Genomic DNA, 27,123 nt, shown 5'->3' with positions numbered 1-27,123 from the left:
AACGGAACAGAACAGCGGGACTTAAGGTTTATATGCGCCCCCTCTCGGCTGGATCGCGCCGACCCGAGAGAGCAGAGGCATCTCATTTTGGCAGGGCGCAGAGGAGGGAAGGGAAGGGAAGGGAAGACGAGCGGAGGAGAGATCGAACGAAGGAAGGAACGATGGCGGCGGCGAAGAGCAAGAGTGGGAAGGGGAGCAGGAACCCGGAGCTGATCCGAGGGATAGGCAAGTACTCGAGGTCTCGGATGTACCACAAGCGCGGTCTCTGGGCCATCAAGGCCAAGAACGGCGGCGCCTTCCCCGCCACGACCCCGCCCCAAAGCCTGCCCCTCCCGCCGCCAAGGCCCCCAAATTCTATCCCGCCGACGACGTCAAGAAGCCCCTCCTCAACAAGCGCACCCCCAGGCCCACCAAGCTCCGCCCCTCCGTCTCCCCCGGCACCGTCCTCATCATTCTCGCCGGCCGCTTCAAGGGCAAGCGGGTGGTCTTCCTCAAGCAGCTCCCCTCCGGTTTGCTCCTCATCACCGGTGAGTTCATCCTCCACCATATCTCTCCCTCTGTTGTTGTAGTTGGAAAATCTCATACCCATGTTTCCTCTACTCTGTTAAAGTTACGTACTTGGGCGTCGATGGTCCTCCCGGGTTTCCTCCCTTTGTTATGGGCATTTATCTCAGTGCGGATTAACCATGGTGTTTTGTGTTTGGCTTAGCATCTTCGAATTTGATTTGCTTCCTATGGATTCGATGTTTCATGCGGATCCGATTCTTACATTAATTGTTATTGTGGAGTTAGGATGTATTACTAGTTTGGAGTAACTATATGAGACAGCATTTAGACCCTGTTTCCTAGAAACAACCCCCCTGACTTCTTGTTCGGAGCTTACATATAATCCCTTGAGCTTCCACGTTTTTTACTTTTGAAATCCCGCCAAGCAATCTTCTGGAGCAGCTGTCGCCTTTCAGAAGCAGCAATAACTTCGTAAAAGCATCCGGATTTTCCATTTCCCATCTCCCCATGGTTCTACGCCTATACGTTGCAAATATCCGGTTCCTGAGGAGTTATCTTCTCAGCGCCGTAACATCAGTCGCCTCTGCAATCGACTTCGTGCGTTCAATTCGCTAATCGATGTTCTCTAGCTTGAAAAATCGACTGACTAGAGTTGCATTCTTTAATAGCTAAGGGGGAGGGTGTAGCTGCTTTTTTCAGCTTAGTAATGTGGCTGTAGTGTATCACTTCATGCCAGGCATGGCTTCTACATAGATACAAAGAACATAAGTTTGTAATTTTTTCCCCTTCAGCCACTCCTGTATTGTTCATTAATCTATTTTTATCCTCTAAATTCAGGTCCGTTCAAGATTAATGGTGTTCCTCTAAGAAGAGTTAATCAATCTTATGTGATTGCTACATCCACTAAGGTTGACATATCTGGTGTTAATGTTGAGAAATTTGATGACAAGTATTTTGCAAAGAAAGTCGAGAAGAAGAAAAATAAAGGAGAAGGCGAGTTCTTTGAGGCCGAGAAAGAGGTCAGTTCCATGAAATAGTTTTGTAGTCAGAGTAGGATTCCTCTTCCAGCATGGCAACATTTAACTTCTATTGCTCTTTCTCTTTTCGAAATGTAGGAAAAGAATGTGCTTCCACAGGAGAAAAAAGATGACCAGAAGTCAGTGGATACTCCATTGATAAAATCCATTGAAGGTGTGCCGGATTTGAAGACCTATTTGGCTGCCAGGTTCTCCCTCAAGGCGGGCATGAAACCTCATGAACTGGTCTTCTAGAGGATGAAGTATAGTGCTAGGATTTCTCCGTTTTGCTACTTCGAGCATTGTTATCTCATCATGTGTACTTTTTATTCTCACATTGCTATAGACATCTTAATGTTGTCGTTTTCAGAGGCAATACATACTTTGTGAAGCGATTTTCTTTTCTCTGAATTCAGCAATCCTGACTTCTCTTGACTTTTGGTACTTACAATTTGTTGTTGGATTAGTTTGTCATTTTTGTTTTCTGTGAAGGTCATGAAATGTTGATTTAACTTCTGAGCGTAGTAAAGGGTTTTGCCTCTTTGATTGTCAGGCTGTGATCCTCCCTGCATTTTTTGGCATGCTTCTTTGATGTCATTCTTAATTGCAGAAGGCCTTTTCCTTTGGAGAAATAGTCCATGCAATCGATTTTGTGGTTAAGGTTTATGTGAAATTTGACCGTATTCTCCTTCTTTATTGAGATCGAGGACTTGGTCATCTCCCATCTATTTATCTGGGTTATATGTGAAAGGACTTCATACCAAATCTTGTTTTGTACGTCCTGTGGAATTTGTTGTCAGCTGATGCCATCTAATTTATGTTTAATTTCAAGTAATCTAATCTTAAGGCGGAATGTCATTGTGAACTCTGCACGAAATTAATCAGTAACTTCATCTTTTGTGGGCTGATTCTGCCATGCAATCGATTTTGTTTTGCTGTTGATCTAAGGGTGCTTGTTGTGTTTTTGACATGGTTTTAGCATGCTGAAGATGCATTGTGGGATTTCTATGGAGACAAGTACAATTTATCTTTGACGGTGGACATAAACATTGCAATACCAGCTCGACTTCAGCACCCAAATAGAGTACACACAATACCCTTATATTATACAAAGCAGTTTGTCAGTACATAGATAGGATGCATCTAATATGAAACAGTGGGCAAACCAGAAGTACGATGATTGTTTCATCACAGTAAACCGTCTGTGCGAGCAGGCAATCTCTTGAAAAAATTGCTTGGGACTGAAGGCAGTTTGCTCCGGAAACGAGGATGCCGCAAGTAATACAGCCCCGTCACTAGGGCCACTACTTTGAAAGGAGTGACATAGAGCACCACGGCTGCACAAAGACAAAACATAATGAAAAGGCCCGTTGCTCTTGGGTCTCTCCAGACGAGTAAGGATTGCAGTCTCTCTCCTTGTGTTGCTATGTCGCCCACGACAGTTTGAATCCTACCTGCAACGCTCCTAAGTCTGTCATACCTCATTCGGACAACATCGTGTGGCCTAGAAGTAGGGAAAGTATCAAATTCTTCATCCAACTCATCTGGGTACGCAGCCTCTGCCCATGAAATCTTTGTATCCATGTGAGGTGGGTGCCTCGGACGGAACCTGTAGTTCCATAATCCGATGAGGAACATGTAGAAAAAGAGAGTTGGTAGTATCAACTCTGGGTACCATATTAGTATCAGAAACAAGATGTGAACCAACACTGATGTCATGGGGTTCTTCCAGTTACCGACGTCTCCAAACCACCTGCCCATATTAATCATTCCTGAAAGGAGGGACATTATGCGAAAAAAGTTGGCTTTACTCCTCCTCATGCTCCATAAGTGTGAGTCCACATCTAGCATATACTCCACCACTTCTTTTCTGAGAGGAGGTTCAGCTCTCCCAAGCCTTAGCGCGACAATATTCATTGCTTGGTATCTGAGACTGTCTACTTGATTGACAGTAAAAGGTTGCAAGTAATGCATTTTTGGTAGCAAAGGGTGTCCGTAGACGTAGATCATGTTGGCGAGAGAAAGGGTAGTGAACCGAAATGCTAGTTGTAACTCACCCATTTTCTTTACCCCTTGTGGTTGCAAAACCAAAAGTGGGTAAGAATGTGTGTAGATACGGTGAGCTTCTAGTGTCGAGAGGCGAATTCGTACCTTGCCAATTTGTGAATCTCTTGCTGCACTGCCTGTAGCTGACTTCTCACCTCCACCCAAATGGCAATTGTCGAAGACCCCTAAGGTCATCACCGTGCAAGGATCGTAGACCTCCCATGTGTATTGTTCGCTCCACTTAGGATTCATAGTATCAAGAATCGTCCTTGTCCGAACCCATTTCTGGCCATACTTTGCCACACAATATGCGTCTGTGGTCCCTCGACCGTCCTTCATCTTCATTGGGAGGAGCCCTTGTGCACTTAGAATACCCACCTCCAATATGCCCACTGGCGGCTTCCAAAGCTGCCTTGACGTGGGTCGCTGATCACTTATGTACAAGGTTGATTCATCCAAGACATGGTATCCACCTTCGAGGCAGACTCTCAGGTGAATCCTGCTAGAAAACTTCAGCTCCTTTCTCCTGTCTGCTTCCAAGGCTCCAAAGCCATACTTTTCAAGATTGAACCATCGAGAATGAACTGGCCTGTGGTCAAGCCGCTTCTCAAATGTGTCGAGCGGGAGAATTATTTTCCCCATCATTTCCTCTTTTGAAGGGTGAACTCGATCTTCAACTGTGATGACCAGAAGCTCTTCGAAAGGCTCAGCTGCCACGAAAACCAGATCTTCATTCCACAGTGGGTTGGTTGTGCGAGTCGGACATATCTTTGTCCTTAGTACTTGACTGCCAACTTGAGCTTTGACAAATAAATCTGGCAATCGGCTTCTGTCATTGGGAAGCACGTCCTGAGCTTCAATGACATTCACTCTGAGATACCAGAGCTTTGGTGACACATAAACCTTTGATCGAACATTATGTACACCTTCCCCATAGACAGAGGAAGCATCAGAGTGCCATGCCTCAGGGAAGGCTTCATCAGCTTGAGTACCCATCCATACTGCCAGCATCATCTCTCCCCTCAGTTTCCCTCCTCCCCTCCTGTCCTCCAACCTATACCACTGTGGAGCCAAAGGGCTGTTAGGAGGAACCCTAGTAGGAATTTCATTCAGGTCGAAAACCACTCTGCCAACATAATCATCTCTTCCCACCATTTCCTTATCCTTCACAAAAACCTCGAGTGTTGACGATTGGATTCTGTCCTTAGAGAAAGCAAAAACTTGGTTCCACTCTGGGTTCATTTTCTTCTCAAAATGCCTCGTTCTTCCTCTATAGTTCCCCAACTTGACCTCCACATAAGGGTCACAGCTCCCAGTTATGGAGCTTGGAGGAAGATCTCTTGCTTTTACAACTCGAACATATAAATAGAACATCTGTTCTACAAGGTCATATGTGCTCGTGAATCTCTCGCTGCTCATCCACCCTCTGCCACCATATGATCCACTGTTCAGCCACCGTTCGCCAAGCTCAGGATTGGCATCTTTGACCTTATAATCATCTGGATCAGTTGCTGAGGCTGGCAGAGTAGCTGACTGCATGGTGAATGGACCAGCTTGACTTGCTAGGTGTATTCCAAATAATGTGTGCTAGCTTAACAGCACCACTTTGTTCTGCAAGATGAGTTACCTCACTTAATTGAGATTCTGATGAGCAATCAATAAAAACATATTCAGCACATATAGAGTTCAAAAGTACCTGATGTTTTAGCTCTAAAAGAATATAGGCTTCAAGTTCAACTACCTCTGTCCTGAATCTGCCAAAGCAAGAGAGTGTTTAGAGAAACATGGGAAGTAGCATAAGCTTCTCAGCATGTTTGCTTGGCCAGAATCTCGTTCACCCAGAGTTGTAGAGAAAGAGTAAATTATGGTGTACTATGGTAAGACAAACAATTTTTTACCAATCTCACCTTTGATGAATTGGAAGAACCACGTGAAGTGTGAGTCTTTGATATGCTTCCTTGCCTTCCTTGCAATATTCTAGCAAGGATCACAGCCCTTCAAGAAGTTTAGGCAGGAAAATGAAACATCCCAAGTTATTCTTCTGAGAAAACTTGAATGGCTTGAATGGCTTGAAATGCAGCTTTTGATTTCAACAAAATCGAGGAGTTTTTTTTTCCAAATTGGATCGAGTTCTCATTGGCTGTTTTCTTGGAGTAGCTAAAGGTGATATATGGATCGCAGCTTCATGGCCCCTTTCATAATTACTCTTCTGATATAAGAGGATGCAGAAAGTGGGCCAGAAGCCCACAAGAAAGCTTAGACTCAATTCGGAAGCAAGGAAGTCCCAACAATGAAGGCAGCTAAGGAGCATGAGAAAGTTCAGATTCTTTCCTTTCGAAGCACAGTGACTAGAGGTTGAGTTTGTTTTCAAGAAGAAAGGAATGCTTTGATGAAGAAGCCTGCTGGGGAAGAAATAGTGAAAGTGCAGAGAAAGCATGAAATTTTGCTTGATATGCTTGGAGGAAAGGACTAGGACCAGGACAGAAATGGACCTTTTTTTCCAACATTTGATTGCAGAGTTGATCTAGCCAATTTTCATTCTCATTTCAAAATGAGAAACATCATATGAAAACGCTATCGGTCATACAGAATAGAACAGACATCAAATTTCCATGTTTTCATTTTCAATGCAAAGTAATTAGCTGTTGCTGCTACGATCTTCTCTATTTCAGTTTTGGACGCTTCACGTATTCATCTTCTTGTCATTATTTTCTGTTCCGAAGCTTGGCTTCTCACCTTCTAGCATGTATTTTATTTGTTTGAGTTGGCCTCCAGCTTTTTCGTTAATCGGAGATTACTTGAAGCTTTGTTAAAGGAATCCTGAAGTGATCATATTGTGAATCAACAAGGGTAAGGCAGTAAACTAACAGGACCCCATTGACGTATCATTTGGACATCAAAATCATGCGCTCAAAATTTCTATTCCTCTCGAGAAAACTTATTTTCATGAATCAAGTAGGTTTACAAGAAAACTGAGAATAAACAACAGGATAAACTCTTTACATCTTTATTTTTATTAAATTCAGATAGGTCCAAACGGTTATTATAAGATTGAGAATGGAATGCATACACTAAATTGAGAATAAAAATCTTAATTACGACCGAATAATGTGGGTCCTGCTCACATAAATTATTAGTTGGGTGGGAGTTATATAGATCTCATCTCATTTAACAATGCATATGACTTGAGTTAAGCAACACCTGTCCGACAAAAAAGAAAAAGAAAAAAGTAAGCAACACCTCCTCCTACTGAATTGAGTTTCGGGGAAAAGTAAAAGAGGTGGAATCTCAGGGTTCCTGTTTTGTTTTAGAAAATGGTACTCTGTTTATATTGCAAATTTAAAAACAACAGTTATTTCCATTTTCAATTATCTGACAGAGAGCTTTGTTCAGGATTAAATGTGATTAAATTATGCTTATATTTCGCCAAAATCATGAAAGAAAGCTTTTCAAATGGTTTTTTTAGCCCCCTGTTTTTTTTTTTCCAGTTTGACATGGAAAAATAATGAAAACATCACAAAACTCAATTTTGATTTTATGATTTGAATTTTGAAAAGAATTACCGGTTTTGTCATTTAGGAAAAAAAAAAAGAGCAATTTTCAAGGGCTGCCAAATGGGTTTTCTATCTCCTATTTTCAAAATAGAAATATAAAATAGAAATTAAAAATTTTCTTGTGAACTAAACAAAGCCTTAGGTATCCTCCCCTTTGCTCTATTGTGCTTGTGGTTTGGTAGTTAATTTACAATGTCTTTGACGGAGCACCCATCATTGCGAAGTACATGTTGATCTATGACGAACTAGTGTAAAGGTAAAACTAGTTTCATAGGACAAAAATTGAAACACTATTCTATAATGGTAAAACATGAAAAACGTCGGTAATTGTCAAAATCTATCAGTGACAAAATTTTGATTGGCAACTTATTTGGTCGATAACACGTAGCTAAGTTACCAACATTTTCATGAAATTGTCGACATTTGCTGACTACTAACTATTTCAATAATTTACCAAAAAAATATTGATACGTAGCTAAGTTACCAACTATTTCTTTACCAAAAAAAAAAAAACTATTTCAATAATTTATCAGTATTTATCTACATAGCAACGCGTTAAAGTTATTAACTTTTATAGAAAATTACATGCTTTATATGAGTCAACTTACCAACTTTTATTTGATTGATTCAAAATTACCAATTATTTCAATAATTTACCAATATTTATTTCTTGGAGTTATCTACGTGCCAAAGATATTAACTCTTATAGAAAACTACCAATCTTGATTTATGTGATTTACTAATTTTTCACAAGTTAAGTGACCAACTAGTTTTAGATTCTAACTCTTAATTGAGTGAGTCACCAATATTTATTTGCTAGTTTCGAAATTACTAGCAGTTTTAATAACTTCATTTTCGAAGCTCGCCAACTTGTCGAGTCTTATCTTACCAAAGTATGTTTGATTGTTCGAAATTACCAGCCGTTTCAATACTTTACCAAAATATATTTGTTCAAGTTACCAAGATGTTAAATTAATCAAATATTTTAGGAAATTACCACTCATATATGTGTGATTGTTCCGAAGTTACCATTTTTACTAATAATTACTGCTAGTATTTATTTTTTTTGGCAAAAAATTACCAACTTGTCCAAGTTACTTAACTTTTCTGAGAAATTACCAGCCACCAACATTCACTACATTTTTTTTGGAAATTGCCGACCATCCCTCTAATTCAACAGATTTGTTGAACTTACCCACATGTTACTACCTCTTCCACTAAATGACAACTAATTTTAAAAGTACCAACTATTCCAATAATTTGCAAACATTTATTTCCAGAGCTCAATTTATCAACTCTTAGATTGAGTTACCAATCAATGTTTGAGTTAGTTACCAGCATTTATTTGGTTGTTTTAAAACTATAAATTGTTCCAATAATTTAGAAACATTTATGGTAATTTATCAACCCACAGAAGGGTGATAACTCCTATAAGAAAATATCAACTCTTATTTGAGTTTGTTATCAACTTTTATTTGATTGTGTCAAACGTACAAAATGGCTCAATAGTTTATAAATGTTCATTTGGAGAGCCTACTGACAAGTTAAATCACTATACTTACACGAAATTACCAACTCTTTTCAAAATTACCAACTACATTCACATAATTTACCAACATTATTTTTTTGCAGAACTTAAGTCACCAACTCTTCATGAAATTTCCAACCTTATTTAAGTAACTTATCGGCTTTTATTTTATTGTTTTAAAAGTTTCAACTGTTCCAATAATTTACCACATTTATTTGGGGAGATTTCCAACTTGTTAAGTTTACATTTGAATATACACTAGAAAGGGGACTCATGTAATTTTGCAATTACTAGATAAAGTTAGTAACTTGAGTTTAATAGTACTTACTAAAGCCAATACCAGGTGGTGACTTTGTCCGTGAAGTGTTGGTAAATCACTTAAACTAAAATTAGGAGTTTATTATAAGACTTAGTAACTTTTACACAGTGATAAATTTAGTAAATAAATATTGGTAAGGTCTAGAGGGGGTTGCTATTGTTAGTTGCCAAGAGAGTGTAACTTTAGCTAAAAGTGTCAAGCCGTCAAGTGGCAAGTGGTGTAGAGTAGTTATGAGTCAATCCAAATATTCCGCAATAGTTGGAGACCTTCATGGTAAGATCTAGCAATGGTTGCTCCTCCCTGTGCTTTACAAATTATCAAAAGAAAAGATAAATAAATAGTGGTTGATTCTTGGAAATATTGGTTATTGAAACAGCCAAATAAAAGTGGGTAAATGAACTCATGTAAGAGTTCGTAATTTTTTACAAGAGTTTGTGACTTTAATGCATTAGAAAGCTATACAAGTTAATACTAGCAGTTTATAGAAATAGTGGGAAATTTAAAAGTAAATTAAAATATCAATATCATATTTATTGGTGACTAAATAACACGTAACTAGTTACATAACTGTTTGTATTTCTATAAAATTGTCGGCAAACTAACGTGTTATGATTTGAATAAGCTGCCAGTCAGTCGATAGAAATGTTTTTTAACTCATTGCACGGTGAAGCAAATGCACCATTAACCTTTAGAGCCCCATGCAAGCGGTTGCGCCATACTACAGGCGATTGGCCAAATTATTACTTCTTTTAATAGGCTCAACTGTCGGGTGGCTTCCCCCCTCAAGCTGTTCCTCTTTGCGGTTTGTTTGCTCCACCGTTGCTTCTCAGTGGAGAAAGAAGAATAAAGTGCGTGTCCGAATTGACTAGCGTCCTATCATGCCTCCACGAGGAAAAGTTCTTCCCTCCAGCAGCAAGGCATGTACCAAAAGGTTCTAGCATGGTAAAAAGATCCATACAGGAACCAGCAGAAGCAAAGGTGCAAGCAACAAGGTGAAGCTTAATCAACAAAGGAGTTGGATTCTTAACTGAAGACACACTTCAGTGGCTTCACTGTCTGCGAGGATGTCCAAAACCTATTGAAAATTTAATCCTCTAGACTCCAGATGAAACCCATCTGCTACCGCGAGAGATCAGCGGGGACAAAGGGCAGCATAGAATGCCATGGTTCATTGAAATTTCTATTAGGAACTTCTAAAATTCGTTTACAAGTCGCCTCGTACAATACATTGAAATGCAAAAACTCCTTTTAAATGCTTTAACAACATCAGCAATACAATAGCCAACAAAATTTCGTAACGATGAAAACAAAACAATGACAAGATTATTTTGACTATAACTTTCTCATAACCCGACTGCATGCGAGCTGAATCTTGCATTAGCAAAAAAAAATTGCCCAATTGAGAAGCATGAGCATACTGATGGGTACTATCAGTAAACTGCCGCGGTGCTTTGAATTTTTGAAAACATCATAGCACAGCTGTAATCCGACTTGTAGAGAAAACTCCTCGTACTCAAATGGTCTGCCCTCTGAACTTAATCCGCAACTTTCGGCTTTGCCTTCTGCTTCTTTGTTTCAAGGGATCCCAGGCCTCGGCCCAGTCCAACTGGCGGCTGAACTTCTGCAGACGCTACTTGGTCTTTCTCATCTTCAGTGCCATTTTGAGAATGGCCATTGACTTCCTTCTTGGACCCATCAGTTTCCTCACTATTAACTACTTCAGGGGTCATTCCTGAATTGATGATATTGAGGAGCTGTGTAAGGGGTTGCAAAGCTTGGACAGGAACACCATGCGGACGTATCAAGAGACCCCTAGCTGCAGCCTTTTTCCTTGCTTCAGCTGCTGCTCGTGCTGCCCTTTCATCAACCCCTCTTCCTCGCGGAAGAGTTTCGCCAATAATGGCAGCATTAATTGACTGATTAACAGATGTACTGGAACTTGCAGACCCACCAGATGCAGCAGCAGCTTGAAATGCATGTATCAAGTCTGGATGAGCCTGTTAAGCAAAAAGCGAACCATTACACACTCACAGATGGTTGACTGAATCACAAACTTCATAAAAGAAGCCGAATATTGCAGGGAAGCAGAACATCATTGTTCAAATGGAACCTCAACATCCTTTTAGCGACACAGATGGACCTTTACCTTTCAGCAAACCAGCATGGCTGAAGTTTTGTCTACAAAGCTCTGGTGGAAAGTATAAGTGGCATGAAATGTGACTTTTGGTAGATATGTTTAAAAAATATCGCCTTTTCCAAATTCTTTATCCTCCATATGTTCGAGACCATGCCCCTACCACTAACATATCTCATAGATGGAAACAATCTAGCCAAGCACAAAAAGTCATAAAAAGGTACCTTCAAAATATCAATAGCCTTTTGAGCAGAAGCTGCATTCACAGCTTGGCCTTTCTGCTTTTGTGCATTCATCTGCCCACGTAACATTGACAGAGCAAAGTGATGAGTTAAATAGAACATAAAAATAAGAATGAACAACTGTCCAAAAGCAAATATTATGTCAACCAGCTATATCATCTGTTTACCTGAAGTTCACGCATTTTGAATGTCTTCATCCAGTTCTGTGAGTCACGGGTCCGTGAATCCTCCTCACCAAGTTGCTTAACAAGTATGTCATAAGTTTTCTTCTCATGCTGGCATGACAAGGCAACATCAGTCATCTATCACAGCACATCATTGAAGGACTAATTGCTTGAAGCACATACATACCTGATGAGAGAGCTTAAAGGCACCCATACAATTGAATGCAATTGCAAGTGCATGATAGCATACGGCAGTTTGAATATGCTCCTCCCCTAGAAGCCTCTCATTCTTTTTCAATGCCTCCTGCAGATAACGAAGAGCAGTATCCATCTTTCCCATATCCTGGTACATCATTGCAACATTTATGAATGTTGCAGCAACATCTGGATGATCAGGGCCTGATGACAAACTAAGCAGGAGTAATGCCCGTGCCATATGCTTTAGAGCAAGTTCTGTTTGATTAAGTCCATGGTAGAAGAGAGCCATATTTCCATAGCTGCAAATAGGAATTATTGCAAAGATTTATACCCACAATAACACCAGTGAGAAAGCTGGGGAAGGAAGGATGGATTTTTAAAATCAGCATTAATCAAGGAAAATCAACATGCATAAACTTTCAAACATCCAAAGAAAGAAGTCCTACATCCTACACCAACAATTGACAAGATAGACTTGATAATCATATCCAACCACCAATATATTTATGAAACAGAAGGAAGAGGCTGGGGGAGGGGGAAAGAACAGTGCCTGTGGGCAGTGTCAGGGTGATCCAAACCCAGGCAACGTTCGTTTATAATCAATTCCTTGTGCTGCTGCATTATGGCACCTGCCATGTCTCCTGCATGATACAAAACCATCGCAAGGTACCTGCAGAGTTGAATTAAAAAAAATTAGCACATTATTACTTGTTTTATAACCAGAAAATAGAGATAAATAGTAATAATGATTCAAATAGGTCTTGAACTTTGGCCCAATGTGCAATATGGTCCAAGAACTTTTTATTTGTTCAATATTGTCCATGAACTTAAGCCCAATGTGCAATATGATCCCTGAACTTTTAATTTATTCATTGTAGTCCCTAAACTTTTGATACATATTTAACATAGTCCCTGAACTGTATGAAAATTTTCAATATAGTCCTTCCATTAATTTAAAATCAGGGAAAACATCGAACATTTTCATATAGTCCCCAGACTAAATTGAACATGTATCTGAAGTTCAGAGACTAAATTAAACATATTAAAAGTTCAGGGACTACATTACACATTGGGTCAAAGTTTGGGGACTGTTTGTGTCATTTCCTCAAGACAAATACAAGGCTATTGCAGTCAAGAATTAAAGCTCCAGCTTATATCCGACATTCCAGCAAAAATTGTTCGTTCTCATGAGGTTCATGGCAATAAACTAATTAAAATTATAACTGCAACCTCATGAAAGGTTCAAATTATGATATGTACCTACAGCAATTAGCCACCTCTCGGTGCATTGGGCCTGTTACCTGCAATACATTAATTGAAAGATGTGACAAAAGATGATGAACCACATCCATAAGACAATGTTAATGGACTGAAACAATATGTACCTGCTGAAGCATTGAAAATGCCTCCGAAAACAATGTGTATGCTTCACTGAGCATTCCCTGAAACAGAAGGGTGAAAGGACTTAACAGAGTCTTAAACCTATGGGAAAGAAAAATTGATCAAGGGGTTAAATTTTCTTGTTCTCAAAAGTTGCCAAAATAAATAAAGAAAGCTTAGTGAACCCGGATAATTGTTACGCATTACTAACAGATGAAAAAGGTGCATGTATCTGATCTACCTGATTTCTTTCACTTATAATTTGGCATAAATTCACTATCCAATACCTCAAATTCTCTACAGAATAAAACCGCCACATCACTTTTACATTAAATTTAAAAACCCCAAATTTGAAACAATAGAAAATTGAACAAACACATAAACAGCCATTACCTCTGCCAGTTGGACTTTCCCAAGTTCCACAAGATCCTTTGCTTCGGTACATACAGGAATTGAATGCTTCACTACAGGTTGGATATCCAAGATATCAGATGTTTGGAATGGTAATGCAGCACCGAAATCATACTTGCGAGCAGCAATAGATGTGCCAACCTATTTTGAAGACATCCAAACACATTAAACAAATTCACCTGGGCATCCCGAAATTATTTAATAACACCATAAGATATATGACAATTTTCTCTCTCCGACACCTTCACAGTCCAGAAAGTATCTAATCAAACACAGTTTCATGTCATGCATACTCAAATAAATAAAACAAAATGTAAATTCAACTAAACCTTTTGGCAGAAGTCACGCAAAACTGCAACTTTCTTCACACGTTGTCTTGCATCCTCCGGCAACTCAAACTATTTAAAAAAAAAAGACACATGGTTGGACAAGTTGGTGGATAAGAGAACAAAAGTGACGAACATGGAAAATTTCTCAAGCATATGACCAGTAGGTCAATTAATTGCTCCTTGGAGAAAATGCAAAATTATAGGGGATGGGAAACAGATCTAAGTTGCAAACTATGTTTAACATACGCTTGTTCAGGTCCTGAGGATTCTATGCACTTTCAAGAGTGCAACATCATGCAAATGGTCACTACCAGGCTAAAGCATTTTAGAGTTAAAAGTTTATTTTTTATTTTTTTATGTAGCTTGATTCAGCGAAGATGAGATCAACCAACCGGCGGTTTAGTCTTACACATGCCCGCAGATTTATGCACCTCGCGTCCAGATTAATTCCTGAAGCTCTCTACCTTAGGGGTTCACTCAAGGACATAGAGAACTTACCTGATATTTAAGCTTTGCGAATTCTTTAATGTCAGACCATACAGTCTCTGAACTAATATTGATACATGAAGATTGAATCTTCTTCACAGATGCTCGGCTTTTCCATCTAGCTTGCCCAATTGAAGACTTGCCTGAAGATTGGTGGCCCCCTTGGTCCTGAAGACAATCAACATTATAAATAGAATGACCACATTTCCCTTGATGCTAAACTAAGCTATTGCTTTAGATACGACTAGCTTAATCTTCTCAAGCGAAAAAGATGCAGTGACTTCTCTGTTAGGAAGACGCCTCCCCTTTCCTAACATACTGTTACAGAAACACAGATAACTGCCTGAAATATCACCACTAATGAAAGAATGGCAAATTAGAGAATTATAATGTACCTTCTTAGGGATCCTAGACTGCACATTGTTACGCATCCCTCTTGGATTAATACCCTGACTCTGTCCAAAGAAGCAATTGAGAAAATGTGATATTGTAGGACCAAGATCATGATCTTCCGTATCCCTCAAAATATCCTGCAAAATCAATAATGAACAATAAGATTGGTCTCTGCAACCATAGCATATCATGTAATACAGGCTCAAGAAACTAAAGGACCATTATCAGCTTCATTGGATGATATTAAAAAAAGACAAATTTAAGATTCAACGTTCAGAGTCAAAGAAACCAAAAGCTTCACCACTTACTCAGAAAAGCTTTCGTGCACGCAAATACCTCAAATTATGCTTGCAGTTATCAAGTTTTCACACCAAAGAAAACTGTAAGCCTATTAGCAGCTATGGCTTAAAGAGTTTATTCCACGATATATGTCACCTGAACTTGGTTATCCATGCATAGATCAGCCAACATTCTCGACATGCATTTAATTTGGATGTTTACTCATAGTACAAGATTTTCCAGGTTAAAAGTGATGCATCATTTTCCCAATGTAAATGTAATTAACAGGAAAAAATTCTCATTTCAATGCAGGTAAAATTGACCCAAAAAAAAAACTTAGGCAGCAATAAGCCAACAATCACATATCCAACCGCAATAAACCCAAGCAGCTTTATTTCTTGGTTAAGTTTTTTCCCCAAGAATTCAGAAATCAATCAAATTACTTGGTAAGCCAGACTGACCTTCAGCAGGTGCTTCGCTGACCTAACCACAATTTCATTAGAACATAGATCCCAAAGATGTGGCAAATGTTTGGTCCCATCCGCCACCTGTCATTAAGATGCAGTTTGCAGAAGTCAAGAGTAAATTAATGTATAATATGACACAACTTCTAGGATTTCTTCATTAAGTATGATATTTTTTTGTTCAAGCCTGACTTTGAAGCCTTAGATAAGCTTAAACTTTTATCTTATAAAGTTACCTTTCCAATATAACGAACATTGATTCCATGGGCATGGAGGGCTTCAGTTAATGTCTGGCCATCCATGGGAGAAACTTCAAGGGAGCAAAGATCTTGTATAAACTTTGGCAGCACAACTTCTTTTAGATACAAACTAACTTTCTTCACATTTTCTTCATCTGCAGCTATTTCCTAATAAAGACAGGCCATAATAAACGCATAAGCAGTTCTGACTTCTGAATACATAAGAACAAATTGCAAGATACCAAACTTGCCTCTTCATTGCCAGCCAACTTAAATTCAGTTAAAACATTAGGGTTAAAAAGTATTTCATCATAAGATTCAGAGATTTCAGCAGATGCAGGAGCACATTGTTGCACAGCATCAGTCCCCTCTTCTCTGATGTCCTGCAAGATGCAGCAATCATTTTAGCAAGAAGGTCAAAGTGGGGCAAATTCTTATGTGTACGCGCAGTGGGAAAAATTCAGTTTTCATGCCATGTAGGACGACTTTGGCCTTTTTCCAATCTTCAATAGATGAAATAATAAAAGCACTTTGAATGAAGCAAAATGGCACATCTAATACATTAAGTCTGGGAAATGGAGTACCCAAACACAAAGGAAAATATATAAAAAATTGCATGTGAGCGCACAGATAGACAAAGATACTGCTCAGAATAGAGTAATATGTTCATATTTTTAGCGATGAAACGGAAATTCCAGTCCCTCAAAGACTATTTGAGTCTTTCCAGACGGATAATTGATCTCCACTGATTCCTTCAAACACCTTAAAGAGTTCCGACACTGAATATGGAAATGGCATAACCTGCTCGACTTCAGCCAATATAAAACACATAAACTTCTGCATCTACTCAGAATGACTGATTTTCTCTCTTTTGACAAAGAACGCCAATCACCTAGAACAATGCTGGGTTTCTAGATTATGCCAAGTTCTTGTTCAAACAAGCTGTACAGACAAAGAAAGTTCTACATACTAATCAACTATTTCTTAGAGTCAAGAAAAAACATTTGATGCCATAAGTCAACCATTGCCGGGACTTGAGATTAAGTCATGCACAAAGTAACCGAGACTATTCAGCAATTTAAAGATGCTATAGTATATTATCTGAATGATATATACACAATGTCATGATGTGACATTCAGGGGATATTATGCCAAGTTTACAAATGCCTGGATAGAACTGAAGTATAATTGCCCAATACCATTTGAAGGGGAAGATAAGGTAACCACCTTACTGTCAGAAAATTCTCCAGCACCAGCATCACCATTCCCAAGCCCGTCATCTCCCGCAACTCTTAGAGAATCGGTTGGCGAGTCACGGACAGTATCAGAGCTTGAACTCTGTTTTGATCTCTCTGCAGCCTGGGCCTTCCCAATAGAAAAATCTTAAAGTAAGAAATCATGAAGATGGCTGACCCACTTATCTACAACAATAGCATGTGCTACCTGGCAAAAAGCTGTGACTAGTTCCTGTCTCAAAATACAAAATCGAGAGCCGGGTCCAGTATAGTTTGCATCACGAGGAGTTACTCTCATCAAGTCAAGAAGATAGTGCCTAAATCAAAACAAAAGAGTAAAATGGAAAGAGGACCTTATGAGACACGCTAGAAATAACATACAGATGAAATGAAAAGAAATTTTCAATTATATCGTCTCAGTTCCCCCAACTACGGTTTTTTATGCCATGTAAAAAACATGTTTGACAAATGGGAATTTTAATCAACATAGCAACTGCATTTTAGCAAGATGCTGCAGCCAAGAACAAATTTGAAGTTCCAATAGTGGCACAAAAATGGCAAGACGCATGCCCTACATAAGTTTAGATCCAGTCTTCACATCACCATAGCCAAGTGCTATGTAACTTTACACTTGTAGTCCTCAATTATTTCAACTCTTTCTCAGTTAATGAAATCTTTTCTTTTTTCTATCATCAAGGAATTAATTCATCTTCCCATTAGAATTTTCTCTCTCCAGCAGAAAGACGGTGCTCACTATATTGTTAAGTTGTTAAGCATACCCTTAGAATAATGTGAAAGGGGCCTTAAGAACTAGTGCAAACCAAAAGCAAAAAAGAAAGCAAAAATTATTGAGGAGGAAAGCAGCAAGTATAAAAAATGGCCTGAACAATGAAAGCACATTGTTCAAACAAATTATGAGTAAAAGGTGATGTTATACTTAAAAATGATCACATATCAACCAGCAAACCAAGAAGAGGTGAAATAAGCTGCCCCAAGAGGATAACCTGTCATCACTACCCACAATACCCTTGCATTCCACTGGTGCAGCTAATTTGAAAATGTTTCCAGAAGCATCACATACAGCATGTTCCTTCAAATGAAGACGTTTTGCTGCCTCCAACACCTAAAGACAAGAATACCAGGTCATATAATGGAGAACCGCAGAAAGCCAGATTGAGAAATTTGAAGTGCAAGCTTGACTAATGAAATGCCTATCAGTATATTCCCAGTTTTCCTTAACTGGGCTTGGATAGAAGGTCTATGCAGAAGGCATTATCACAAGCTACAGATTTTGATGCTTTTGCTTATGTCTATGGGATCATCCTGTAGTTCATTTAAGGTTTAAAAACTACATCACAACTTATATAAATTCAGAATTGACACTTGGCCATTCATAACTGTGTCTTTTACTTCAGCCAACTTAAAATGAAGTGTTGCTGAATCATTTCTCCAATTTTGTATGAGAATAGGACAATTCTATATTAAGTCAGCCCCAGACCACCTGCTTCAAAAAACAAATGCCATTTTAACTAGTAGTAGAATCATTGGCTGCTTATATTTGATTCATTACGTGATTCTGAACTAGAATTTTCTTGGTCTCAACTCCTTAACTGAGTACCCAAATCCTGATTTAACAACCATCTTCATAGAAGTGAGAAGATGATGACCAAGTCTTGTGTGCGTGCGCGCATGTGAAAAACAAAATTCACATAGCAGAGAGCACTTTATTGGGTAGATGGAAAAGTGTTTTAAGCAACTAAATGCTTAGCTGGTGTTCCGCTTCATAAGAAAAATAACAAAACTACATTAACTGGAATTATCAGAATTTTTGCACAGAATTTATCACATTTATGCCCCAAGAAAACATTCTACTGCAGCAGTCGAGATGGTATAGCAGAACTCTTATAACAAACCAGAAATAATGGTTCTTCACTATATTCACTTGACGAGTAGATATGCCTTCTTTCATTTCATTTCTCCTTTACAAAGGATCCAACATGGAGCAAAATTATGGAGCATTTCACGTATGACTTCGTCTTTTCATCTGCTAGAAGAACTTTCCACAAAGGCCAGGTCGATTGGTTGTGTTAAGACGAAAGCCATATATGGTTCTTGTAAGAGTATGCACATATCTTGCACATAGGCTATGAATGGAATGTCCAACAAAAGAAAACTACCCCTTACCTTGGAATGAAAATCTTCATTCCAGCATATCTTCTTGCCATTATCAACAGAGCCATACAGAAGGGATTCAGATTTATCCCCTTGAAGGATGCCAGGCAACACACTCTACAATAAAAAAGTGTAGACAATGACTTCATAAAGCCATAGAAAAATTGTGGATGTCTCTAATAAAGGAACCATTTAAAAATCAAAAGCAGGAGAAAATCAGCATAGAGAAGACGACAATTGAAAATTGTCAATCAGGGGATAGACAAAATCACCAAGTTTTTTAACTTTGTTAACAATTACAGCAATTGGCTATCTATTAACATAAAAATCCACCAAGTCTTGAAGCTAACATGATGAGGCAAGCATACTGATGAGGAAGACTGACTTGAATGTGAAAAGCAAATATGAGTAAATAGAAGCCTAGAGGAGGCATCAAGTTTTGACTGCGTTTAATCCAATTTGCAGCTTGAAATAGAGAAAAAGATCTAACACGTGATCTGTATACGTGTCATAAGTCTGTCAACCTTGTAAGGATTCATAATGGCGAGATTTCACAACAGAAGGAAGATACTAATATTGTACCCACCTGAGCTACCACCCTATGACCCCTATAGTCAATTATAGCCATCGCGAGATTATAAAGTCCAGGGACATCAGCCTCCTGATATGCTTTGGTGCCCTTCAAATCATTATTTGCAGATGCATATGTAGCCTGCTCACTATCACCCATCTGCGTCTCAGCAGATAGATCAGGTTCCAACTGGATATTAACAGCATTTTCACCAAAATTTGACTTGTTCTTTTCTCCATCAGTAACTCCAATGGATGCACTCAGTAACTCAGTGGCAGCCTTCTCAGATAATTTGTGGCAGGAGTTTGTGCTCTCACCCTTTGAATTGGAATCAGATGAATGTTTCTTTGACAACTGGTCAAGGTCAGCATCCACAGCAAAACTGAAGAATATATTATTGTGGACATACCTAAACGCAAACACAAATACATATAATTGGTCAAGTAAGTGACAAAAAGGAAATAATCTGGCCAAGTGATAAGAGCATAACAAGAAGGTATTGAAACAGGCAACAGAATCAAAAGAGGCCAAGCCTGTAGCCCTCAAACTTAAAGAAATAAATTAGTTTCCATTATCAATAAAAATTTATCTCGACCAGAAGAACATGGAAGAAATCATTCAAGCGCAGATAAACAGGGAAGGCTAAAAAAACCAAATAGAGATTAGAGAAAGGAATCCTAGAGATATCCTTTGAGAACGAACTCTTATATAAATAGAAAAAGATCACGACCATTTCAAGAAGCACTAACATATGGAAGCACTCGGGATCTGTTGGATTGATCGGGGGTATGCATCTGCTGATAACTCCAATAGCACCATTTACCGCTGCATCAACAAAGTCAGAAGTCACCTTGTAGAGAGCCCTATCCCGCAGAATCCTGCAAGGAAGTACATTCATTACCAGCAATTCATAGAAAAGGGGAAGAGAGATTGCACATACTCAATATTAGCATCAAATTGAATTGTGTTTTATTCAGACAAAATCCATAGCATGTAATTTGGTGTACCTTTCATGAGGAGTTGTATGGGGAAATTCCCTACAAGACTGCAACTCCTCGTTCCAATCTCTCTGCATGCCAATCAGCTCACTACCATAAGAAAGAGATAGTGCATCTTCAGCTCTGGCAGCATCTCTTCTATGATCTGATGATAGAAGTGATCAAATATGAATTAGTAGGAGATGCGGCATCAGCCAGCTTCAAGCACTTTTTCTTAAGAAGAGAAAAGAAAAATCAATTGCACCTATAATACCGACTCTTTCCACATAGCTCAAGTGCAAAAGGAGCTTCAAGGTGCTATCCATTTAAAGGTGGGTGTGGTTCATAATCTTACTTATGAAACACATCACAAGAAATCATCCACCAATGTGGGATTTGGAGTGTTACAAATTTCCCACTTAAGACACCAAAATCTTCATCAACACTGGCCCATATAGCCCAACAATATACCCCTATCTGAATGTGTGATTTGGTCCATTTCTCCTCTTTGCCATCCTAGAAGCATCCCAAGAGTCACACCTTATGCAAGTCCTCTCATTCCAAATATCACTCCCCACTCTCATTTATTGACTAAAGCCCAGTCTATCCATGACCATACATCTACTAAAAGGAGATCCTACTCTGATACCATTCGTATCACATGGCCAAACCCCAAAAAAGAGTTCTCACTGAGATAACCATTCAGGGGTGAGTGTTCCTCATGAATCATTCCCCAAGGCCTCTCCCAGCCAATATGGGACTTGAACTAGTACAGCATTCTTAACAGCAACTTCTGGCTATTACTGGAAATTCTTTACTAAACATGGATAAATCACAGTTCCCCCAAAGAATTTTCAACAAAAAATTTCATTGTCTACCCATAATCAGGCAATCCAGTCAATAAAAGGTCTTTATTTTTCAACAAAAAGATACTTCTCAATTCTGTCACCAGAACTTTCACATGATGAAATCAAGAACTCAAAACTCACAAACAGTGTCCAGGTTAAGGCCATCGTGTCGATTATCTCCAGCAATTGACTCCGCATTACAATTCCTCAAATAGATGCAGTTTCTCCATAGTCCTAAAACTTTCCTTCTCCTTTAAGTTAAATGATAATAAACCCAAGACATAGAAAATTACTAATGCATTGCTCCCCAAAAAGAAAACCTTTAACATATTGATTGAATGAAAAAGAAAGGTGTAATATAAAACTTCAATATGTACAGAACACATTAAAAAGTAGGAGACGGCAGAGCCAGAAAATGAGGAAGAAGGTCAGGAAGCAATTAATTCTGCTGGCTTAATTGAAAATTAAAGAGTCATATCCATTAGGCTAACAAAAGGCATGCCATGCTTACTGTACCACAACTGAGAATCGTTGAAGATAATGCACTTGTTTAACGCAAATGGTTGAAAGAATGAACAGTTCAGACAATAAACAACAGACTGTTCTTACCCTCCATACATCTCCAACTATCACCTCAGCATGATATTTTTAAGTTAATCGTCTTCGCATTTGTATCACAAGCTTGAAGGATATCGAATGATTCACATTGACAAATAAGAAATTATCAAACAACACAGCTCTGCAACCATGAAGATAAATTCGCCCAGTACAGAGTTTGACGCACCAGGAACTGGGTATACCCCAAGCCATGAATTTGGAGGCAATAATGATTGAACATTCTCAAACGGATGAGCAGAAGCCTTCCGTTCCAAAATCTCACGGAAAGCTTGAACACAATAACACAGAAAGTATATGTTAAAGCCAATTATTGTACAGCAGCATACTAAGTGAAACCACACATGCACTACCTTTTTTGAATTTAGCACTAATCTTTTGCAGGAGTCCAATAAGGGTGGTTGACTCAGCGGTAGCCTTACTAGGCTTTGGATCAAGTACATTTCCATTGCTTGAATTGACATAAAATGTTTTTGTGGTTCCAGTGATACAAAATGTATTACCTTCCAAGGTCACTACATCTAAATAAATCAGATCACCTACGAGCCTGAAAATAAGAAAAACCCAAAAGTTCAACCAAAAAAAAAACTCAAAGAACAAAGAGGAATGGATGCAAAGATGCAAAGAAGCTCCCACCTCCTATAACTTGGAGGAGGATTAAATGATGAAAAGACAATGCTCTCCACACATTTTATCTCCCTTGAAGAAGGTAATATCAAGTTTCCTAGGGCACCAGGAACATCCTCCATAAGACCCAGACCATCAAGCTCTGGAACCTCGATTTTCGAAGTATCTGAATCAAAATGAAGTGGAAATGGAAAGTATTATTAAATAATGCACAGGCACAATAATTAAATATCGTTACAGAGGACATCACCTTTGGCACCTAACCCCTTGTTTTGAGTTGTCTCGTACTGCAAAGCAAGGGATGTTGACAGTGAGGCATGAAGTGTGGATAGGGACAGTAAATCTCTTGTGCGATGAACATGAGCCCTGATTGATCTGTCTTCGTATAATGCTGCCAAAGAAAAAAAAATCAGCATTATTAAGCAGAGAAATGATCTGATCGTGTAATAATTTGTCCTTTGACTTTGAACCCTACCAGGAACCATTTCCAAGGTGCAATTGCTGGCGGTAATATCAGCTACTTCGGAAATTTCATTATAGTCCTCCAGGCAGTGAGTCGACCCATCCTTTGTGTGCAACAGTAGGTCATAGCATGTATAGAAACATGTTTCGGGAGCATCAAGAAGAAATTGCCTAATATCCATCACTGAATCTCCTGGATTCAACTGCAAATGGGAACAGTACATAGTACGTTAATCTAAAAGCACAGAAAAAAAAATGTCAGACTGGTGACACCTTTCCTATTGTTAACTAGGAGCAGTAATCAAGACAGGGAGACTAATTCATTCTCAGCGTGAAAGCACAATCATCTTGAGCTGAAATATCTCAGCAAATAAGTGAGCACAGAAAAAAAAAAGAATCCCAAATAGCTGACCCCTTTTCACATCAACTGAGTACAATGATTACGATGCCAAGGCCAATTTAAGACTAAATATGTAAGCACAATCATCATGAGCAAGGTAACATCTCAGCAGCTAAGTCAACGATCAGACAACCATATATCAATATCAAAAGAGCAAGAGCAATCAAGGGAGTGTACTTGTAGCTCAAGCTTCTCGCCACTTTGTGTCTTGACAGGAACTGGATAGAGATGAAGGTCTCCTGCAACAGCAGAGTTCAAACAATTACAATACAATACATGGTAGAGCGAGCAAAAATGAAATTGGCGAAACCCGCAAGACCAATTGAAACTTTGACCCATCCAATGCATCTATCTTTACTCAACATTGAATGGGAATCGAATCAGATCCCCCTCCTATTAGATATCTAGGAAATATGATCAGAAACAAGATATAGGATGACAGAGGAAGGAGAACAAGAGGATTGTCGTTTGCAAGAGTCGAACAATAGCATATTGGAGCAAAGAGGGATGGGGCAAAGATTGCACTTCTGCATTATAGTTGAAGAAAAAATGTTCACTTGGAGGACTAAGAAACCAGACTGGGCGCAGCGAAATATGTTTAAATCCCAGCAATTTTGTCAGGAAAAGTTCAAAATAGCATTGCAGAAGAGTCGCCAGCGCTCACTTTTCAAACAGAAGAAGAAGAAGAAAAGAGTGAAGAAGGATGCAGAAGATGTACGTGTCAAGTGGGGCGGTGAAATGGGAAATCAAGAAAGCAAGTTCTTATCGAGGATGACATATTAACAGTCAATCGATGGGCATATGTACGTCCTCTCGACATCCTCATACGAAAGAGCAAGAAGGACGGAAAACGAATTAGCAAGCAACGCGTACCCTGTTTCGACTGTGTCGCTGCATCCGCAGTTTCGGAGTCCTTGAACTCGGGTGCAACCCCACCCGGCTCTCCAACAGACGGGACTCCATTAGCATCAGCTTTGACTGACCCAGACGGGCTTGCATCCTCTTTCGCAGTGGCGGCGGCGGCGGCGGCGGCGGCATCCGAAGAGGGTGGTCCCTCCGTAGAATTGGCGGCAGCATGGGAGGCTCTCCGATGTTTCCCTTTGTTAGACTTGCCCGCCATTCCGCCAACTCAGTGCCGAACCTAAGTCAATCCAAATGGCCCCCAAAAAAGAAAAAAAAAAGTTTAAAAAGAAACAAAGCAGTGAGGCAGTCTGGCTCAGAAGGAAATCAAACGAGTATAATAAGCCTATATAAATTCCAAAGAGGAATACGTGGTGGAGAACAAAAGTAACAGAGAAGAACGTTATGAAGGAGGAGGAGGAGGGAGGGGAACGTGTAATTTGAGTCGCGGGGAGAGGGGCTGGGAATGCGAATTGCAATGAAGGGGAGGGAAACCTGCGGACACTACTAGAGCACAAGAGAATCCATCCATCCATCCAATCGAAAGAAAAGAAGGAACGTCGCAGTGAATCGAAAGTGAGGTTAACAACAAAAAAAAAAAAAAAAAAAAGGGAAGAGACCCGCACAGAAAGCTCCACAAGTAACAAGGCGAGGATTTACGCCGCAGCAGCAGCGGCGGCAAAAGTACTTATTTAAAAGTTGAAGAACACCCGTCACATTAACATCCACATAAACACTCAAATGATTGACGACCAAGAAGAGGAGGAGGAGGTTGTGGTGTTGATTGTGAGTAGCGAGGGCGGGCGAGCGGCCAGAGTAATTACCCACGGAGAGAAGGGCAGGTCCGTTGCAGAGAAACTCCAGAGAGAAAGATGGATGGGAGGAGAAGGAGAAGGAGAAGGAAGAAGGGAGGGAGGAGGGAGGAGGGTTTATGAAAATGGGCTGAAGAGAGGCGGCGTCTTCTCTTCTCACGCCCTTTTGTTGTTGTTGTTGGTGTTGCTGTGGGGTTGTTTGTGGGGGCGCTGCGATTGTAATAATAATGTGCAAAAAGGAATGATAGAGGCAATAGCCACTCCCCCCCCACCCCAACTCCCGGGTCTTCTCTCTCGGCTTTTGGAACCGGGAGGAGGCTTATCATTCACGAGCGTGCGGGCCGCCATGGGCCTCTCCCTGCATTTGGGCCCATTTGCCATTGCAGTGAGAGGCCCATCGATAACTGGGCTTGGAAAGGGGTCTCAATGTTGGGAGAGGCCCTTCGCGCCCAGTTACATTCGGTCAAATAAAACGACGGAGCTGCCGCACGTGCGGTTAGGCAAGGGTTCTTGATGTGCAGCTAGCCAAGGGTTCTCGAGTTTAATATGCTCACTCTAAGACGTTTGATAGCTCAGACATCTTCTAGATCAAATATACCCTGATGAAATGCCAGCTAAGAAATTCGGCATAAGACGGGATAAACCTGAATTGGATAAATAAATTAGAAATAAAAAATAAAAAATAACAAGTATCTTCCGGTGGAGTGATTGAGTGATGTATCAAACATCGGCATGAACCCCCTAGTCCTCAATACTTTTTGTAAATGTCTATTACCCTCCCATTGATCCATTGAGGAATCATCAATTGTTCTCAATTCGCTCATGTTCACATGGGGCGATTATAATTACAAACCTTCATATAGTTTAATTACCTAAAATGAAAAATCAATTGAAACCAATCTTCTCACCAGTGTCTCCTATGTCTCCTTCACTAGACCCAACTGTCCATCTCAACCATTCACATTGTCGATCTCTTTTGATTCGTTGCTATCGGTTTCTCCTAATTTAATCCTACTCTTCCTCCATAGCTGCATTTCTTACTGCCAACAACGCTACCCACCAGGCAATTGTTGTTACCATCAAGATGCTATGAGTTATGGCTAGGGAGGAGGGAGGGAGGGAGGGAGGGGTGAGCAACGATTGACATGTGATAGAAGGGGCAAATGGTGCCGGGAGGACATGATTGGATCCGGAGTTGTCGGGAAGGACGATATAGGTGGAAGTGAGTAGGGTGGAGTGGGCGGTGATGGGAGCAACACAAACATAAGGCAATTTGATTTGTTGAAGGAGCCATGAGAGAGAGAGAGAGAGAGAGAGGAATGGCTCAAAGGAGCCATGAGGTATGATGCAAGAAAGAGGGTGTATTAGGAGGGTTTTCGATAATATCTTAAAGTGGTAGGATTATATTTTTTACAATCCAAAATATTCAGTTGATTTTTTTATTTCACCGTGGTTGTGTTATTAGATGGGGATGGTCACCGGGGTTTAACAAGGAAGGGATTGTTGTCAAAAGATAATAATCTCATCGTCCCTCTCGAAGGAAGGCGATGGCGTGCCGTAATGAAAGGTAAAAAGAAAAAGGGGAAGGGAAGAGTGCATGGTGACGAGGATGAAGGGATTTTTTCTTTTCTAACGGGGAAAGGAAACGCCTCTCCTCTCCCGCCACTCCCCCCATACAAATTTCCATTTTATATATTTAATGGCGGAATTTTGCGCTCGCAGGGTACCCTGTACCCAACAACGCGTACCCCACTCTCTCTGCACGAGTTCCACGAGACCACTCTCTTCTTATGTGCAGATCGCACCTTATCTTCA

General features: G+C 39.8%; 3 protein-coding genes across 3 annotated transcripts; 1 reads left to right on the top strand and 2 right to left on the bottom strand.

Moving 5' to 3' along the window:
* Window positions 1–59: 59 nt before the first annotated feature.
* Window positions 60–2,035, top strand: LOC104421926 (60S ribosomal protein L6-like). The gene is given in 4 exon segments (XM_010034093.3): window positions 60–300; window positions 303–527; window positions 1,345–1,526; window positions 1,623–2,035. Coding segments are annotated over 4 exon segments (702 nt in total). The 5' UTR covers window positions 60–161; the 3' UTR covers window positions 1,779–2,035.
* A 102-nt stretch (window positions 2,036–2,137) lies between these two features.
* Window positions 2,138–5,741, bottom strand: LOC104421927 (FT-interacting protein 1). Its single transcript, XM_010034094.3, has 3 exons — window positions 5,477–5,741; window positions 5,266–5,323; window positions 2,138–5,180 (listed from the first exon to the last, which is right to left on the bottom strand). The coding sequence occupies exon 3, from the start codon at window positions 5,106–5,108 to the stop codon at window positions 2,712–2,714; it is 2,397 nt and encodes a 798-aa protein (XP_010032396.1). The 5' UTR covers window positions 5,109–5,180; window positions 5,266–5,323; window positions 5,477–5,741; the 3' UTR covers window positions 2,138–2,711.
* Window positions 5,742–10,120: 4,379 nt separating this feature from the next.
* On the bottom strand, window positions 10,121–25,505 carry LOC104421928 (clustered mitochondria protein). Its single transcript, XM_010034095.3, has 29 exons — window positions 25,321–25,505; window positions 24,470–24,737; window positions 23,774–23,835; window positions 23,210–23,399; window positions 22,985–23,125; window positions 22,744–22,900; window positions 22,461–22,654; window positions 22,277–22,378; window positions 20,675–20,810; window positions 20,417–20,545; window positions 19,683–20,076; window positions 19,109–19,213; window positions 17,929–18,047; window positions 17,133–17,241; window positions 16,917–17,054; window positions 15,941–16,072; window positions 15,687–15,857; window positions 15,448–15,534; window positions 14,710–14,844; window positions 14,327–14,482; window positions 13,829–13,897; window positions 13,482–13,640; window positions 13,094–13,150; window positions 12,969–13,009; window positions 12,259–12,378; window positions 11,698–12,007; window positions 11,514–11,621; window positions 11,329–11,400; window positions 10,121–10,967 (listed from the first exon to the last, which is right to left on the bottom strand). The coding sequence occupies exons 2-29, from the start codon at window positions 24,714–24,716 to the stop codon at window positions 10,506–10,508; spliced, it is 4,302 nt and encodes a 1,433-aa protein (XP_010032397.2). The 5' UTR covers window positions 24,717–24,737; window positions 25,321–25,505; the 3' UTR covers window positions 10,121–10,505.
* Between the last annotated feature and the right edge of the window lie 1,618 nt (window positions 25,506–27,123).

Source organism: Eucalyptus grandis, chromosome 10 (assembly GCF_016545825.1).
Source record: "Eucalyptus grandis isolate ANBG69807.140 chromosome 10, ASM1654582v1, whole genome shotgun sequence".
NCBI classification, from domain to species: domain Eukaryota; kingdom Viridiplantae; phylum Streptophyta; class Magnoliopsida; order Myrtales; family Myrtaceae; genus Eucalyptus; species Eucalyptus grandis.
Note: the sequence above shows the minus strand (reverse complement) of the source record. Positions and strands in the feature narration are given on the sequence as shown.